General features: G+C 43.6%; 2 protein-coding genes across 2 annotated transcripts in view; both read right to left on the minus strand.

Annotated features, from left to right (window-relative positions):
* Window positions 1–530: 530 nt before the first annotated feature.
* On the minus strand, window positions 531–6,182 carry LOC107218579 (L-lactate dehydrogenase A-like 6A). The gene is made up of 6 exons (XM_015656494.2): window positions 5,823–6,182; window positions 2,320–2,437; window positions 1,580–1,753; window positions 1,253–1,426; window positions 826–1,067; window positions 531–754 (listed from the first exon to the last, which is right to left on the minus strand). Exons 1-6 carry the CDS (start codon window positions 6,180–6,182, stop codon window positions 578–580), a joined length of 1,245 nt encoding a protein of 414 aa, XP_015511980.2. The 3' UTR covers window positions 531–577.
* A 192-nt stretch (window positions 6,183–6,374) lies between these two features.
* LOC107218578 (L-lactate dehydrogenase-like) overlaps window positions 6,375–17,766 on the minus strand; it is a 52,978-nt gene continuing 41,586 nt past the window's right edge. Inside the window, exons 2-8 of the mRNA XM_046732338.1 lie at window positions 9,148–9,214; window positions 8,896–9,048; window positions 8,709–8,826; window positions 7,562–7,900; window positions 6,975–7,092; window positions 6,740–6,872; window positions 6,375–6,659 (exon numbers count right to left, since the gene is read on the minus strand). Of these exons, the coding sequence (XP_046588294.1) occupies window positions 6,462–6,659; window positions 6,740–6,872; window positions 6,975–7,092; window positions 7,562–7,900; window positions 8,709–8,826; window positions 8,896–9,048; window positions 9,148–9,189 (1,101 nt within the window). The 5' untranslated portion in view covers window positions 9,190–9,214 and the 3' untranslated portion in view covers window positions 6,375–6,461. The remainder of the gene's footprint in view (window positions 6,660–6,739; window positions 6,873–6,974; window positions 7,093–7,561; window positions 7,901–8,708; window positions 8,827–8,895; window positions 9,049–9,147; window positions 9,215–17,766) is intronic.

Genomic DNA, 17,766 nt, shown 5'->3' on the forward strand with positions numbered 1-17,766 from the left:
AGGTAGAACTTTGAGTCGCGATAGCAAACCAAGGACCATCGCAGACTTGAAAAGTGGTTGAAGTGGACGTGTTTCTCTAAGAGAAATGTTTTCGAAAACTTGAATCACCTTTTTCACCTTATACGAAACCACAGACATGTAACACTAAACTGAAAGTAGATACACAACAATCCCATACGTTACATATCGCTGAATGGCATCGACAACTCGGCTGACGATGTATCCAGTACACCTACGCACGTGAAGCAAACAAGATTCGGTTCAGTGGCCGGCAACTAAGTAGCTATTGACCGCGGCGTTGAGTAATTGAAATCGAAGCAGATAATGCTTCGATGGATTGCAATCCCAAGAAGCAGATCGATTTTTCAAAGTTGCTGGTCTCTCGGACGCGATATAAGGTAACATATATTAATGGACAAACTGAAGCAAAACCGAAGTCCCGCACAACTCGTCGAGCAGTGCTTCTATTTCTGGTTGAGAAACAAAAACAAGAAAACTTTGACAAGGCAACAACACGTTTACTCCACTAATCACGAATCTACTCGAAAAAATCGGTATGCACAACAGTTTTCAGTGTTCATTCTAATCGGTCCAGATATGGTTTCTGCGCTTCGTAAATGGCCCGGCAAGATTTGGTCATCAGTTCCTGTTCCTCGGTAGTGTACAGGTGGCGTATATACGACTGGACACCGTTTCTTCCAACCACACATGGCAGCGACATGAAGACGTCCTTTTCGAGACCGTGTCGGCACCCCTATGATTGTAAAGAAATTGCAAGTTGAAAGAAATTCGGTTCGTGTAAAACTTTTCATATCAAAAGCAAACCTTGACGAATGTTGACACAGTGAGACAAGCACAAGTATTTCTAACGATTGCATCGACAATCTCTGCAGCACAAATCCCGACTCCCCAATTCGAATGCCCCTTCTTATCGATCAGATCGTTGTCACAGTTCGCCACTTTTTCATGTAGTTCACCCCAGCCTTCTGGATCGGTTTTCTGTCCAATCTCCTTGTTTATTTCCTTCAATTTCATTCCCATAACGGCAACGGCCGACCAAACGGGAACTAAAAATATTATCGAACGAGTCTGGTGATTAAATTTTCACCGAGATCCTTTCATTTACAAAGTCTTTGTAATTGCGATTTCGAAACCTCATGTCACCTGAGGTTTAATAGTCGTTGATTATTATAACGCAAGGGAAAAATTTTACGATAATAGTACATCCAGAAAGTATACTGTTCACGATTACCAGAACTAGGTCCACTTTCTCCGATTACTAACGCCTGTACGGAGTTTGCCGACAGTCCTAATTTCTGTGCGATGAAGTACTGGAAGCGGATACTGTCCAGGAATGTGCCGAGGCCGATGACACGGTTTGGAGGGAATCCAGAGAGCTTCATAGCGGCGTAGGACATGATGTCAACTGCAACATGGTTGTGTATGTGATGGGTATTTTTGTTTTCAAGTTAGATCGAGCAGCTTTTGCTAATTTTCAAGTTAACCATTTCAACATTCGAGACGGTAAAACACTTTGCCTGTCACGATTCGCTTCCTCTTTAGCCGAACCCGTGCTCACCAGGGCTTGTTACGATGACGATAATGCTGTTCGGTGCGTATTTGCATACATTCGGAACGGCCATCTTGAAAATTTCGATATTTGGTTCCAACATGGAGTGTTGGTCCTGATCCTTCTCCACCTGAGTGCCTGCCGTAAACACGCAGACCGCAGCATCTCTTGCGAAGCTGTAGTCTGAAATGAGGATATACAGATGTTCAATGTATGAAATCAACGTTTTCGAGGACATTCGTGAACATAGGGATTGACACAGCTTCAGAATTTGGCTCATTAATCGCCATTACCAAATGTCAAGCGGATAGTTACCATTTCGCCAACTTTTTATGAATTCTAAGTCAAAGCATTCGTATGTTAACTTCGTACTGGCTTGAAAATATCAAATAATTCTCAAATAGCAAATAGGTGTACTTTAGTTACTATTTTGGAAAGTACTGCTCAACTTTTGAATAATTAATGTATAAAGTACTATGAATGCATATACTCTTAAAATTTTACGAATAAGAAAGAGACCTTTGACCACAGATGATAGTTTCTCCATTCCTTTTCATTGGTTCTGTCAATGGGCTACCAATTTCTTTATTTATAGTGACGAAATTACAAATTTATAGGACTAAGGTTGTCAAGCATTGGAGTAGAGCTGTCGAAACATTATAACTTTCAAAAATGATCTTGAGAGAGCAATACATAAATTTTTCTGTGCACGCACATGTATGACTATGTTCATTTGTGAAGTGACTCACCCTTTGTTCCAATAATCCGTGGGTTACCTAAGAAACCTGCGGCCTGACCGATGTCCTCAGCTTCTGCTTTTGCCAGATCTTCGTTCGTGTCTATCAGAATCAACTCAGAGGCCAGGCGCTACAAAACATGAATAAAATAATACAAATTAGAGAAGTAGGACAGAGACTCGGTATTCTGAACTCGAGAAGCTCAATAGTCGGATATATTTGTGAATTGACATCTGAAGAATATGCTTCCATTTTATGAACAATTCTAAATCTCCAATAGCCGCTTATAAGTGGCTGTATCTGACCTGGCAAAAACGATCGTCAGACGCTGCTCCTAGTATATTATTTCGCTCCTCTTCAATACGTTGGAAGGGATTCTAGGCTAGGTTTCCATGGTGAAATAATTATGATGATACCCTTGTTATGCTGGGAATGGATGTCCCACCGTCAGAAACACTACTCTTTTTTTTACAATTGGCCGTCTGCCATCATGACTTAACGAGCTTACGCAACCCAATTAATACAATACGCTGAAATCAACGTCCATCGTGACGTTGCTAACCGTTGCCGTGTATGCAGATAATTATTAGCTTTCAAGTATCGACTTATATGTCCTACAAATTTGAAAATAATACCTGACGCGAATGTAACGTGGATACAGTCTCTCCGTTCGAAATTAGAATGGCAACGGAGGCAACCACATTCGCATTAACTATCCTTCCAAAGTAACGTAGGGTTGAATTTCCGCTAATTCTAACAAAAACAAACATCTGTCATATTAACTCACCGGAGCTATTACATCCTGCCATAAAACGTTTCGTCGTGGTTAGGCGATACTAACGATGTAATATAAAGAGGCCTGCGTTCACTGGCCAACTGACATGAGTTTGGATAAGTCGGTTTTTGGGACGACCAGCTATCTTAGCATTCAAGAGTCAAGACGTGTCGTTGACAGAATCACTACGTAAGAATTCGATGGCAAAACCGCGTCACCAATCCTTAAGAAATCAACGAAGCGAGGAGTTTTTTCTTGTCTGATTATGTGTTTCAATTGACGTCTGGTAGATAGAACTAGCAAACTGACTCAGCTGACTCGTTTTGCTACGTTTCTTCTCTTTTGTTTTGTCAAGAGTGATTCCCTTTCCAATGAAGACGAGTTTCATGATAAACTCAGCACATCCGGTGACAGGCGCGATTTTATAATCACAACGCGAGCCGACCAGATTTTCAGGTTAATCCGAATCTCAAAATTCCCGTACAATCAAACAACCATAAAATGAACTGACCGATATCAGAGGAGGCATACTTCTGACGATTTGAAGGGAATGCACTCCTGTACCTGCCGGCCACGCCAGACCCTTGCAGACCGTATCAACGCGATTATTGCAAAATACGAGACCCGCCCGTCCCCATCAACCCACAAAGATCCGACGCGTGTGTGTTGTATGCCAAGAATTTGCAGCACTCCGTGTCTTCGCGGATCATCCTGTCCTCCTCGCCTCACCTATCCAGCCATCACGCCGCCCTCCTGTTGTATCCAATCTACTGTCCCACCTCCACCCTATCCTGGCCCAGGACTCTGTCGTTACATTTCGAGACGAGATCTTTGCCCCACTCTCAAAGGTTGTCTCTCCCTCTATAAACCACCCTGCTGCAAACCGACCGGCACGCCAACCCCTCGGTGTTGCCCATCCGTCAGCTGCCCCGGATCCAGACCGAGCCGCGTAATTATATCATCAAACTCAAAATCGCGATCATCAGCCTCCTGTACCCGCTGCAGGCCCTGTACCCCGCCTCCATCGACTTCCTGCTGCCCGTTCTGCACCCCTCGTCAACAGAATTGCTCGAAATGTTCCCGACCGAGATGTGATGTCTGTAACCCCTGCTGTTCGTCCAACGCATCGACCTTACGATCGCAGTCCACGGCTCCGTGCTGTTGCTCATCTACGACACCGTGCTCATCGTCGAGCTCAAGTTCCCGGAAGAAACGGTTGACAGTATTCGACGATCCACCCTACAGCTCTCACACCCTTGAGCGGGAGTTTAGTGGAAGATTCATTCGTCTCGATCCCTGTTGTTGTGATGTTGATAACTCTTCGTCCAGTCTGGACAGTTGCAGCTTTGGAAACAGGTATCGGTGAACAACGACAGTTGACTACAATGCAGGTGAAAGTTATGACGTCGTCTTCAGAGGTTTGGGAACTTGTTGGTTTTCGACGATACTGGTCACTGGGAATATGAGTATCTGGAAACTCAAAATAGGAGTGGAGTCAAGGGAGGAATTCACGACTCAAATATGATATCGTGAACAATTGACGGATTGTTACGATAAAATCAAAGCGATGAAAATAGAACTGTGAACAACATGAACTGGAACTGTAATAATGCCACTCTGTGAAAATTGTAATCACAAAAATCAATCAGGAATAAATTCAGTAATCAAACTATCTCGCCAAAATCGTTATTGTTTTGAAACCATGAATTCAAATGTTCGATAAACGATAATGACTTAATTGTACCCGATTATAAGCAAGTTGTTCCTCAATATCGATTCGTGAACAATTACGTAATCCACATCATCACGCCACGTTTTAATCACTATGTGGCCTAATTACAATTTTTGTATTCATCGTAAAATCGTTTTTCTGTACAAGCTTACGTTGGTCCAGCGCTGCGCTACGAGCGAACTTAAATAAATGTAAAAGCAATAAGAAATTCCAGAGGCCTGCCCTCCCTCGGCGCTTAGAGGCTTGGATTTTATGTAGGAGTCACGCGCTATCGGAGTCAGATACTAAATCTTGGGCGTAAGGGTTATGAAATGTGTTTAAAATGCAATCAAGTATTCTGTATCTCTCATTTAAAATACATCCGTGAGGTACTCAACGTTTTGAATCCACTTTCATATTCTAAAACACGCGATTCCCTAACGACTGAATACATATTCTTCAGAAAAAGCAGGTAATTGTGATTGACCCCTGAACTCACTGTAATGAAAATTTTCTTAAAAATTCATTTTGTAAATCAAATCTCGATTAGCCAGAAGCATTCAGTGAAATGATTCTCATCTAAGGATGTCTGGAGTTAACCCGGACGAAATCTTATTCGCTTTACTCTACACGAAGCACAGTTACTCTAAAACGTGAAGACACAAATTTGGATTCCGAATTTTTTAGACGTTACCAGGAATATTTTTTCCCCATGTTCCAATCCATAGTTCATATAGAATACTAATATTCTTAAGAGTATAACTAAAGCTACTAGGCTACGAAGGTTCTCTATTACGTATTATTATACGATCATTGCTTTAGGTAAGTATGTTGAGAAATGCGATTAATTAATGATTTGTCGTCCATAACTTATTGGAAAAAGCAAAAATAAATCTCGAATTACATTATTATGCGATCGGAAAATCACTTCAGGTTGGATTGTTTTTGAATATGCAAAATTTCGTTCGAGGTTAGGAGCTCTACGGTCACGTGACAAGTCAAACAAGAATACCGTAGGCATACAATCACCTTGAAGAGTATTGCGATGGCGATTGCAACCCCCGTGTGGCCACTGCCGACGATAACGATTTTTACCCGATGACCATTAGAGGAAAATTCGGCATGTTTCGTGAGTAAAAAAGTAGCTGTGTTCCCCCTAGAGTCGATCGACTTCTTCTTACTATCTGGCTGCATCTTTTCATATCCGTAGTCCTTGTTTCGATACAACACACTACACACACGTTCCTCCGATTTTATGGAATAAATTATAACCGGACTTTCACCATGACAAGTATGTAAAATTTTTACTATTTCCCTGGAATTTCTAACCGACTCCGATCCCTGACATATTTTGACTGACAGAAATAAATGAAATGCATGTATCGTCATATCGCCTTTTTTCAGGTGACATTTAGAATCGATACGGCTTGTATGGCAGATATTTCGGTTATTTTTTCTCTTCTGTTTTCCGTTCTATTTGTCTTTGAAGTTCACCCGCATAAAAAAGAAATATACATACAATGGCCGAGGGCTCGGTTCTGTATTTGAGACACTAAAAATGAGTAGATCAATTGGTAGAAATGTAGAAAACAATAGAAAAAGCGAGGTGATCTGATGGACGTAGAAAAACTAAAAATTTTGGGTAAGATATTCGTTTTGCGAGAATTTTCACTCCTCGACATCGTCGCGTGGCTCTTGAAGGATACCGCAAGTTCTGAGTTGGTTTCTTATATTGTCAGCACATTCCTGCACCCCCATTTTCTCAGTGTCAGTAAGCTTCTGTCGTACCGTATGATGAACACCGTCCTTGCCCAATACGCACGGAATGGACATGTAGACATCCTTGTCCATCCCGTGAGAACAGCTCTGAAACAAATATAGAGAAATAAAAAATCTACTTCAGCCAATCGGAATCCCTTCATGGTGACATTAGACAAATCACTCACGTGTATATAAGTCGACACTGGCAGTACAACCTTCGTGTCTCTCAGCACAGCGTCTACGATTTCAGCAGTGGAAAATCCGACAGCCCAACATGCTGGTCCTCTTTCGCGTTTCTTCGAGTTGATATTGGCATCGCTTGAATTAAGGTAGAAAAGAAAATTGAATTTTGTTATACGATAAACATTTTTCGAGATCAGTGGCATCCAACACAGAGTTCATACGTTCAGCGATAGTCACCAATCGTTAACAGCTTGGGAAACTTCGTTCCACTTCTCCGGGTCATCGGTTTCTCCCATCCTTGGATTAATATCGCGAAGTTTCATGCCAGCGACGTGAACACCAGACCACACGGGAACTGTGGACCAGTTGAAACTGTAGTAGGTATACAGACTCGGTTCTGCATACAGATCTCGATACTGACATCTTCCCGATATTTTGAGCCGTTTCACAGCTTAGACAGAAACCCTTTATCCAATAATCGATACGATGGTAACGTAGAGCGCAGAGCGGAAGATATTTTTCCGATGATCGGTAAAGTCAACCAGAGTGGATATTACCTTTATCCGAGAAAAAGGGTTTGTGTCTGAGCTGTGAAGCGGCCAAGAATGTGAGTAAACTGTGGGTATCGGAATTTGTACGCAGAACCGACCGTATATACCTACTAACTGTTAATTATAGAAGCAGATCGGTGACTCGTGTGTGAGTAGCATGTGACCCTCGTATGTGGGGCGAATGCATGCACGGTGTTCACGGTTGGCTAATTGGCTCGAGTTTAAAGGCCCACAGGAAGAAGCCGGTCAATTGGTCTGCGAGGAGTTTCTCACCTGAGGTGTCGCCTTGCGCTCCTATGCTCATGCAGCTGACGGAGGTGTTTGCCAGGCCCAACTTCTGGCTGAGATAGTACTGAAGCCTCATGCTGTCGACGAGGGTGCCTGTCCCGATGACCCGACTCGACGGCAGCTTCGACAGCTTCCAAGCAATGTAAGACATCACATCAACCGGCTGAGTAGCCACCACGAGAACAGCCTTGCACGCGTGCTTAGCTATGGCGGGTATGATCTTGCGAAAAATTGCCAAATTAGTGGCGACGTCGGGAGGTTTTCCTGGCGTTGGTTCACCCACAGCTATTACGACCACGGCTGACTCCTTGACGAAGGTGATATCTGCACGAGGAAATTCAGATCTATAATGTATTTGTCAATTTTTTGCATAAGTTGCGGTGAGAGTTGTGCGTTCCGTCGACCCGGTCACGAGAAGAAATAAAATCGTTGGAGCAGGTTTCCACCGTGAACCTGCAACTCTGCAGCGATGTGTATCTCCTTGAAATTATGACTATCGTATCTCGCGTTGCGTTGCGTTGCGAGCCGGAATGTTTGAAATGCCGATCTAAAGGCTGGATATTTCGCTTCTTCCACGTCGGATAGAGTCGCTAAGTTTTTTCCCAGTTCGACGGAAATAACTGTTTTAAACCCTAACCCTGCCGGCTACCACCCCTCCACTCTTAACGCATGGCTCGCGATCTGCAGGCTGATAAATAAATACGTAATATTTACGACCGTCAGGGAGAAAACAACGGGATTGTTCGAAGCGAGACCGCGGTCGAGGTACGCCGAGGAAGAGATGCGGCATCAGATTAAATATATTTTTGACTGTCTTTCCCAAACTCTCGGGCAGGGTAGGGGTTGCCGGGCCACACTGGACTTTAGGTTGACAGGTGATTCTTCAGGAGGACCGATGGGCTTCTAGATCTTGGAATATGGGTGAAACGGGGATAGGGAGTGTCTGTCAAGACGTATCAATTTTGGGCCCTTGAGCTTCGTGCGATGAAGACGAAACGGAGTCCGCTTCTTCTCATCAAAAATCTTGTACCCTTCTCTTTCCAACGCTGCCGAACGTTTTCTCTCTCTCCCCCCCCCCACACTGCGATTGGTATAAAGAAAAAACTAACGGTTCGAAGTTATAAGGTTATACCTGCAGTGCCGGTCACGAGTGGATTCCCTATGAAAACACCTCCGTGTTGGATATCAGCCGCCTCGGCAGCCGCGTATTCGGCGTCCTTGTCAACCAGACAGACTTCACTGGCCATTTTCTGAAAGAGACAAATTGGAAATGAATCACGAAAAGGTCATTCATGATGTTTGAAACTGAGGTGACCTACCCTCATGAGAATCGCGATCGCGCACGCCATTCCGATCTTTCCGGTACCGACGATGGATACCTTAACACGGTGAGGATGACTCTCGCAAGGGCCCACCTGCGTGGTGATCAAGGCGTTCTTGGTGGTGGTTGTTGTGACTGGAATCCTATTATCCTGAAATAGCTACACATCAGTTTCCTTTATCTAACCCTGATCAATTCTCTACACTCTTATAAAGATAGGGAACTGGCTGTGGTAGACCATTCAACTAACGTCACAATCATTTTCCTCCTTTTTCTCAGCATCATCTGCCATCCCATCGGCCGTGTATTATCACCACCTGCAACAATGGTCGTTCCTTATAATGCTACGTCGAACACAATCTCTGATTACCACAAGCATTAACTGCTACGACGCTAAGTAGATTCGACGGACAGAACAAGACGATGTCAAGTGAAATCGTATCGAGCTCGGTATTGAGGATGATAAAATGTTCACAGGGGAAATCCCAAGGGAAGGTTCAGACCGAATACTGATCAGTCTTTACTCAAAGGCTGAATAAATTTTGCTTTATACTTCAAATAAGAATGGAGTTATGGATTATACAGACGTTCGGCCCACAATAGGTATGGAGTATTTGATGATACGGAAGCATCTTGGAGAACTTAAGACCAGCAGCACTTGATATTTTCAACGATATCGTCAAAGACTGTCAATTTTCAAAGAATTAGCCTGTATGTTCTTGGCTGTCTAAGTACTCGTGGTTACTTCTCGCCAGGATGAAGAACAACGCGCAAGTTTGTTACCTGCAGGCATCGCGGACAAGCGTCGTAGACAAGCCGTGAAGAAAGCTAAATGAGAGCAGGTGCTATATAGCCTGCTGCAGCAGGTCAAGGCGTCTGTTATATACAAGGATATAGAGGTATAGAGGGTATATATGAATGTGGACGCCACGGGGCCCCAGTAATCAAGACGTTAGCGTCCCCCCGTGCCCCTAACGCCCTCAGCCCCTTGCCCATCATCATTGGGCCGCCGTGCCGCCACTGCCACTGCGGTGCCTTCCGCGAGTTGGATTCGAATGAGAGTCGAGGGCCAGGATTCACGGCAATTTCGGCCAGCTCTCCTTTCATCCGTACCCATTCCTTTTTTCATCTCTCACTCAAAGCCGGCACCCAGTTCTCTCTCTTTGTTCGGCACGAAACAGCGATCGGCTCTCAAGAGTTGTGCTCTGCTGTAGCAGTGGCGCGGCTGTACGCCCGTGATGCGACGACGAGGAGAGCGCAATTTGCAAATTTCAAGGAAACAAAGAAGTACTGTGAGAAAAAACAATGCGAATGGAAATAAAGGAGCGAATATAAGGACTCTCTTTTGATGCTGCCCGGCGAAAAAACAAGACTCGCGAAGAGGATTCCCTCCCGCGGTGGTCCACGCGCGCCTCACCAGGTGGGGGAGTATGCAGATCCGGTCAGCCTACGCGTCTGGACCCGCTTCGCTCAGCAACGTTGTTGCTACGAGCTCAGAGATATACTCATTGTCAGCTCGGTCTTTTGGCGTCCTACTCGCACCTGAAACACTCGTCTCTTATCTCCTCGCCGTGCTGTAAATTAGTCGCAGGTAGTCTGTCTGGCTGTGCGGACGGTATAATGGAGACGAGAGAAGGAATATAGATGGAATGGTGTGCAACTGATAACTTCTTGGTCACAGGTTGGGCTACTTTTATTTATTTTTTTCCACCATTCCCGAGATTCTTTGTCCGGTTTAACGATTTAACATATCTGATTCGCGGTTGACATTGATGTTTATGAATTTAAGATTTTTCCAACTAAAATTTGTAACCGATGAACGGTAAATGGTAAATGTTGTGGAAGTAGCGAAAGCTTTACACGATATAATACGTCTCAATTTCACCAAGTCATGCTTTTCAAGATGACTGAACAGTTTTAACTTGCGCTTTAGTTGAAAGAAAAGATACTAAGGTGGATTAACAAATAAAATCTATTATCAGCGACTCAAAATGTTCGGAATAAAAAATACAATTTTTATAGAATTTTCCAAGAATCTGATAAAAGGAAGAACTACGAAAAGGTTTGGATGTCAATAATTGAAGCACTTTTACGAGAAATATAACGGTAAATCATGTTCTGGAGGTTCTGCTATGTTTTGAAAAAGTTTAATCCAAACTGAATATGGTCAAGTTGAAAACTCAGCGATTTGGCACGGAATGCTCCATATGCATAGTCCCTCTTTCATCGATATCATTTTGTTTGCCCGTTCCATTTTCTCCCACATCCCGACTACATTAAAGATAAGAAGACACATCTCAAAAGCGAATGAACGCGCGTCACCGTTTTGTGTTGTGGCCGGTTTTGTAAGTAATTTGAAGAAGCTGACGATGGAATAAAAAGGGAGCTTAACTACTCTCATTCGTCACGATATTGTGCAGCCGTTGGCCACCGAGGCGATAGCATCGGCCATGTCACGTTCGAAGTTATTGAATGCCGTCAAATAATGTATGAGGATATACCTGTATAGTCGAGCTCGAACGAGGATGATTTTGTGAGGGAAGCACCGAGAGAGAGAACCATTAGATTCTAACTGGAGCTGGTGGATTAAGGGTCGACGATTAATCAACGATCCTGCATGATGTGCGGATCGGAATCGGGGGGACGCGCCGAAATTTATTACTCATAAGTCGTGAGATCAATAGACCCAAGGATGAATCCATCCTTCCGTCAAGTCCTCAGCGATCAACTTCGATCACGAACGTGTGTCACCGACTCCTTCCATTCATGTGGTGATTTCGGGTTCGGTCACGTGAGAATTGAGATAGTGAAAGGGTCACGAGAGTTCAACGGTGCTCCGATCACGCTCTCAATCAAAGGCGTCATTCGATCCAACGGTCCTGATTTCTCGGTAACCGGAGCCTGAACACACCAGAGGCTAGATGTTATCCACGCGATGCACTTGTACGGTGCCGTAATCCGATAGTAATCGCTTAAGGAACCAGCATCCCGGCCTTGAACTGAATTCACGAGATGTGAATACCCGCCATTGGACCTGCCATCTCGAGGATAGCACGCGAGCGTCCTGGACTGGGGAAGTTGGACTTTTTCAGAGAGACACGCCAAGAATTTCACCGTCTCTCTTATCCTCCTCGAACTCCAGACGCAAAGAAAGACTCGGGCATCTCGCGTCAACTGTCCACAGACCGCTGAGGAACTCGGTGGTCATTCTCACTTGCGCTACCTCAGCATCTCTTCCTTGTGCAATAACAACGCCATTCAGCAAACCGGACAAACAAATAGCCAATTAAAGTTCCAGCTGCACAACGAACATCCTTGTATCAGCTGCGGTACCTACCTACTGACAGCCATTGTGCAGCGAAACCGCCATGTGCCGTTGCTCACTTACCATTGTGGGCGAACCTACTCTCGACTTTGCCACATACTTCGGTCTCAATCCTCCAAGATAAACCAACGTCGAATCGTACCTACGATCCGCGATGAAATTCTACAGGGCCAAATTTTCTTTTTATTGTGCATTTCAAACCTCAGCAGGTTTCTTTTTGGTTTACATCACTACAGAATACAATTTATATACTTTTGCAGGAATGAAGATATGAATGTGCGTCCGCGAGTGCAGCGTATAGATGCATGGATGTCAACGCGCACGCACAGTTGCATGTGATTAATGATATACAAAAGGTTTTGTGATCAATAACGTAGACTTACAGATATGTGCATTGATGATTTTGGCCAATTAAAAATGTTGTCACTGAAGTTAGATGTTCAGGTTAAATTGTTTTTTAAATAAAAATATACATTCACAGGTATCCGTACTTGGTTTCGCAAAAATTGATTCAATGTTTAGGGAAGGTGCACAGATTTAAATCTCTCCAGAGAACTTATAGTAACAAGTAACAGGGGGCACGCATCCTTTTCAGTTTTTCTAAATTTTTGCAGGTTTCATTGTGCATAAGCCCGACAAATGGGAGTCAAAGAAAGTTGGAAACCGAATCAACGAGGTTTCTAATTTGAAGGAGTACATTTTTTCAACCAACGAGTTCCTTACTGTAATCACTACTGAATAGGTTACCATAAAACCATTATATACTGATCTCACCTCACCACAATACATCTCGAAACTACTCGGCCGCGAAAAATTGAGGGCCTGATAAAAACACCAAGTAACAATCTCGTGCACCCAGTCAATGATCATCAGAAGGATGACAAGCCAATTCTTCGGACGCTCACTCTTCCAAGTGCAAGTTCGTTAATTCGAGGAATTCAGCAGACCTTGGAACAGGCTTACTTTTGCGGCCTCAAGGACCTCCGAAGCGGGTCCAACACGAGAGGATTCAGCATCCCTGGATGAAGAAGTGTGCGTGAAGATGTGGAGCCTAGAGATTCACGACGATGCGGAGCGCCTGGCTCGTTTTGATTCTTGCCTTCGGGGTACGTACGTTGTACCTCGGCCGGAGATACGTTCACGTCCTTTTGTTTCACGTGCGTCTGTTCGAGAGGGGGCGAGGCCGATCCGCAATTGTTTATGCGCGTGTCCCGCCCTATCGAACGCATCGAGCACACATTGCGTTGCGTCGGAGTGCCAGAGGCGCATGTCCCTCTGGAATTGTGACAGAGAGCCAAGACGGTAGGTACGAATGTCCTGGAGTGATATTTTCCCCGACGTTTGCAGTAAATCAAAGGTAACGTGTGTATGTATAATCAGGCGAATCGGTCCAGAGGTAGGCAAAGGAAGGCACTCTCTAATGCACGGCGCGTTCAAAATATGGTCGAACTCTGGATGCAAATAAGGGTACATAAAATAACTGACGTGACGCTGAGTGATACTAAGTTGAGTGATGAAACTGAACGTGTTAGTTAAACAGTTACACTTATTACATCTTAAACTATAGTCAGATAGGCAACTTACTTTTAACAGCGCCACCACTATTTGCGGCCAAAATCGGCTCAATTTTTATGACCCTAAGATATCCCTCCTTTTCTATACGCTCCATAGACACGGCCATTGGAATACATCCTACTTGGAATTCGCAAAGGTAATTTCTGATGGTTCGTCTTCGGCTTTAAATTCAGCCCACGTACCTCGCGTGAGACAAACGACGACGTTCGATTTGACGTCGGGGTTGTACATCGAAAAGAAATATTTCAAACCTTCAGAACTGGACGTCTTCCGATACGCCCTTTTCGATCTCAACTCGAAAAATGCCAGGCGAATAGCCAGCGACCGGCCTCTGTCCTGTTCAGGACTTTGGCATGGCATGCTGCACCGCGTTCGTTCTTTATTCCTTTGGCTAATGTCATTAAGAACTCGAAGAACGCTCCGCCGACTTATTCGACTTCAAAGTCAAACCTCGTCCGTGTAATCGAATCGATATTCGTTTTGATTGTCAAACCTACGATTTATAGATATCCATAGATGGAAAGTATTCTTTGCAGTCGTCGACTGTCGATCAATAAAATCTTTTGTCACATAAATACAATTGAAACCGACTCTCAAGAGTAAGTATTTCGTACTTAAGTAAACTTTTCAACAGTCCTATTGTATACCATCCAATGCGCTCAAAACTAGAATAGCTAGATATACAAACGACTGAGCTCTTTCACAAGTTTGTGACAATTGTTTTTAGAACCCACTGCAAAGTGTACCTTTTCGAAACCAAATTGGTAAGTGCATCAGATGCGAAAGCAGATTTCTCTGTTTCATGTGTTTTGATATTCTCTTTGTGACCACTAACGAGATTTACCGAATTTTCTACCGTCACTACACTTTAAATAGGTCTAAAATAAACAAGAACATTTTTTCATCAACTACCGAACAACCAGTCAGGAGCCTAGTCACATACCGTACCTATCTGTAAGTAATTACCGATGGTGAAAAAAAATTGAAACGAGCTTGAAGAAGTCGAAATCTTGCTCATTATTTCCCTGATTAATAAGGGTGATCCCATACTGCCAAGGATGTTTTATCTCAAAATTTAATACCATGGATGGAAGAGCTCCATGGACCGTTGTACCAATAATTAATACACACGGTGTCTCAAGCACAATACTTGGGCGTCGTCGTCGCCGTCTTGCGTCGCATTTGGCGAAGCTCAAAGATATGAGGAAGAGTCGGAGAGAAAGGCGTGTGCGATGTTATCAGACACAACGTGTATCGCATCGCCGCCTTGGAGTGCGCCGATCGAGGCGGTCGTGCGAGGGAATTAATACTGGAGAATACTGGGGCCATAAAGCTTCCTTGGGACGCGGTAATTACGCAGACGTGAGCTGTATTCAGGCCTGCATGCGGTCGTGGGCACCGACGACCCCCTGGACGCCTTGCGATGCCCCTGGAGTACGACCCAATCTCAATCGCCACCATCGCAGCCACCAGGGTCGAGATATGATACGATAAAGTTTACGACCTTCTGCCTACCGAACAACAAACTCACAATTGATGACAACCTAAATCTACAAAGATGATCAACTTTATTCTACCGCCACAGGGGGTTCGCCGGTTCGCACTGCCTCTCTGCTCTTTGTTACAAGTTGATCACTCCAAAGTGATTCTCGAATTGTGCGGAAAAATTTCTTACGGTAATTGAATTGAAGCCTCGAATCGAGTGGAATTAATTTTAAGATTGGGACACCCTTTAACTCCAAGCACAAGCTAATTGAGTTAACTACACTCAAGGGTGATTCTCTTGGATTCACGTAAAATTGGACCAATATTACTTCGATTCGCCTCACTTTTGATCACTTTTGAATTCCATGAAGTGATTAATTGAAGTTTCCGAGTTGTTTTGAGCCTTTAATTCCGTTGTATGCTTCATTGCGTGATGGTGAACCTTTCGCAAGGGGATCGATTCGAACTACCTCTCATTATATAGTTTGGGTATGAAATAGCTTGCCAGTACCGCAGTTGGCAAACTTCCAAGAGATTGTAGTGATTTCGTGAAAGAGAAGTGTCTATGTCTTATTGTTAGACACGAAACTATCCATTATTCTTCTACCTTTCACATTCAAGTATACACAAAATATATTTCTACTAGATTCCTCAGGTATTGGGGAATATTATTTGCACCTTATCGAAACATTTGTTCAAGTAATACTTCAGAATTTATGCCCATTAAAATGTAAATAAACCCATTGAAACTCTTCCTTTTTCCGATAAATCGGAAAGCTTTTTAGTGGTTAACTGTGCCAGAATTAATTAATATCGAAGTTGATTGAAACGACGAAAAGGTAATTTTTTTACACAAGGCTGGAAATTAACTTCTTTTCGATCTGTACTTGAATTTTTTTGATTTTCGGTTGCTTCTGTGTACGAAAGACTGTCGGACAGGTGCAGGCTGCGAAGAGTGGAACGAAAGGGAAACGCGCAAAGTGCAAATTGCTCGAATATTAAGGAATGGCTTTCGCATTGATATGGAAATTAGATGTGTGAATGGAATGGCTTGAACGCCAGGTTCAACAGAGACCCCCGGCAACTCGCAACCTCCTTTGTGTACATCCCCATAGGTATATAGTTGTTAACTCCCTAAAGCAAATTACCACACGCGTATTATTAAACTATTAGAATCTGTAGGTTGGTTTCCGTCGCGTCTTTTGCCGTCACTGAATGTACTCGAAAAGGATGAAATAAAAATAAAAATAAACTACAGATGTCCAAATTAGGGTGTAGAAGATTACCTGTGCCAAATTTCAATAACGTTCGTCCAGATCAGCCGCGGGGGCATTTCCGTTTCAAAATTTTTTTCTTCTAACACTGTATCACGCGAATACAGGAATCAATTAATTAATTAACGAGAACTGATTTTTCGCGAATGAGATATCGATCTGTAAGACAATTAATTACAATTTACAACGTGTGAGGTCTAAAACTTGGTGTTCGTGGTTGGTTATAGCCGATCTGTGTTGCTACATATTTTGAAATACTTGAACTGGATTCGGAATGCGTCCAATTTTGGAAATTACATTCAATAGCTACACATAACAGACTGTTTTTAAGCTTGCGAGATGCGAAGATGAGAAAAAGCGAGTAATGGCGGAGAAAATAGGGAGTAATCCGAGTATATGAGTAATGTCGAACGCCTCTTTAAGAACATTAAATACGTTAAACGCGTGTTCGTACGTCCCGAGGCCCTGCTGCACGGGTTCGAGGCTACGTCGAGGAATATATATGTACAGCCTTTGGTTTGCGATAGTCAGAGGAGGCCGCAGTGTCGTTCATCTCTTCGATTTATGTCGAATCCGTTCTCGAATGACCCGACAAGGCACACTAGCGAGGTCTTGTTTCTGCCCGAGTTCGGTGCAATTTCAACGAATCCACCGAGCGGTCTCGCAAACTCGAACATGAAATATCGCCAGGAAAAGCCTTTATACTAACTTATATACCGCATAGGCTCGCCTTTGATATACCACTCACTTTCCGATCTCGGTGCGACTCGGTGATCTATGATCGAGGGTGGCAGCCCTTCAACTTGAAAATCAACCCATATCCTTATCATACACCTACCCGTGAGATAACTGTTATGCGTCTAACGTGAATCGTCCAATTTTTAGAAACACCCTTTGCAAAAAAATCATATCTTTTACCTTAGTAGCTGTATAAAAAAATTTAGTCCACTTGTAGAACCGTCTCCTCCTACGAATTATCGAATACGCCATGACGTTTGTTTTAAATAGAGCAAAAATGGGTCAAGTTCCGAGCGATAAAGTCGATTTCTCGTGGGTATTTGTCGATGTGTCGACTCTGGTAATAATTTAGAAATAAAATTGATTCCTCTCTGTCCTGTAGAAGAGACGATGATGACTCGAACGGAGACACGAGCTGTACGGGAGACGAAATAAGTACACAGGGAGCAAGCGAACTGGTCATCCGGAATGA

The sequence above is a fragment of the Neodiprion lecontei genome, chromosome 2 (assembly GCF_021901455.1).
Source record: "Neodiprion lecontei isolate iyNeoLeco1 chromosome 2, iyNeoLeco1.1, whole genome shotgun sequence".
Classification (NCBI taxonomy): Eukaryota; Metazoa; Arthropoda; class Insecta; order Hymenoptera; family Diprionidae; genus Neodiprion; species Neodiprion lecontei.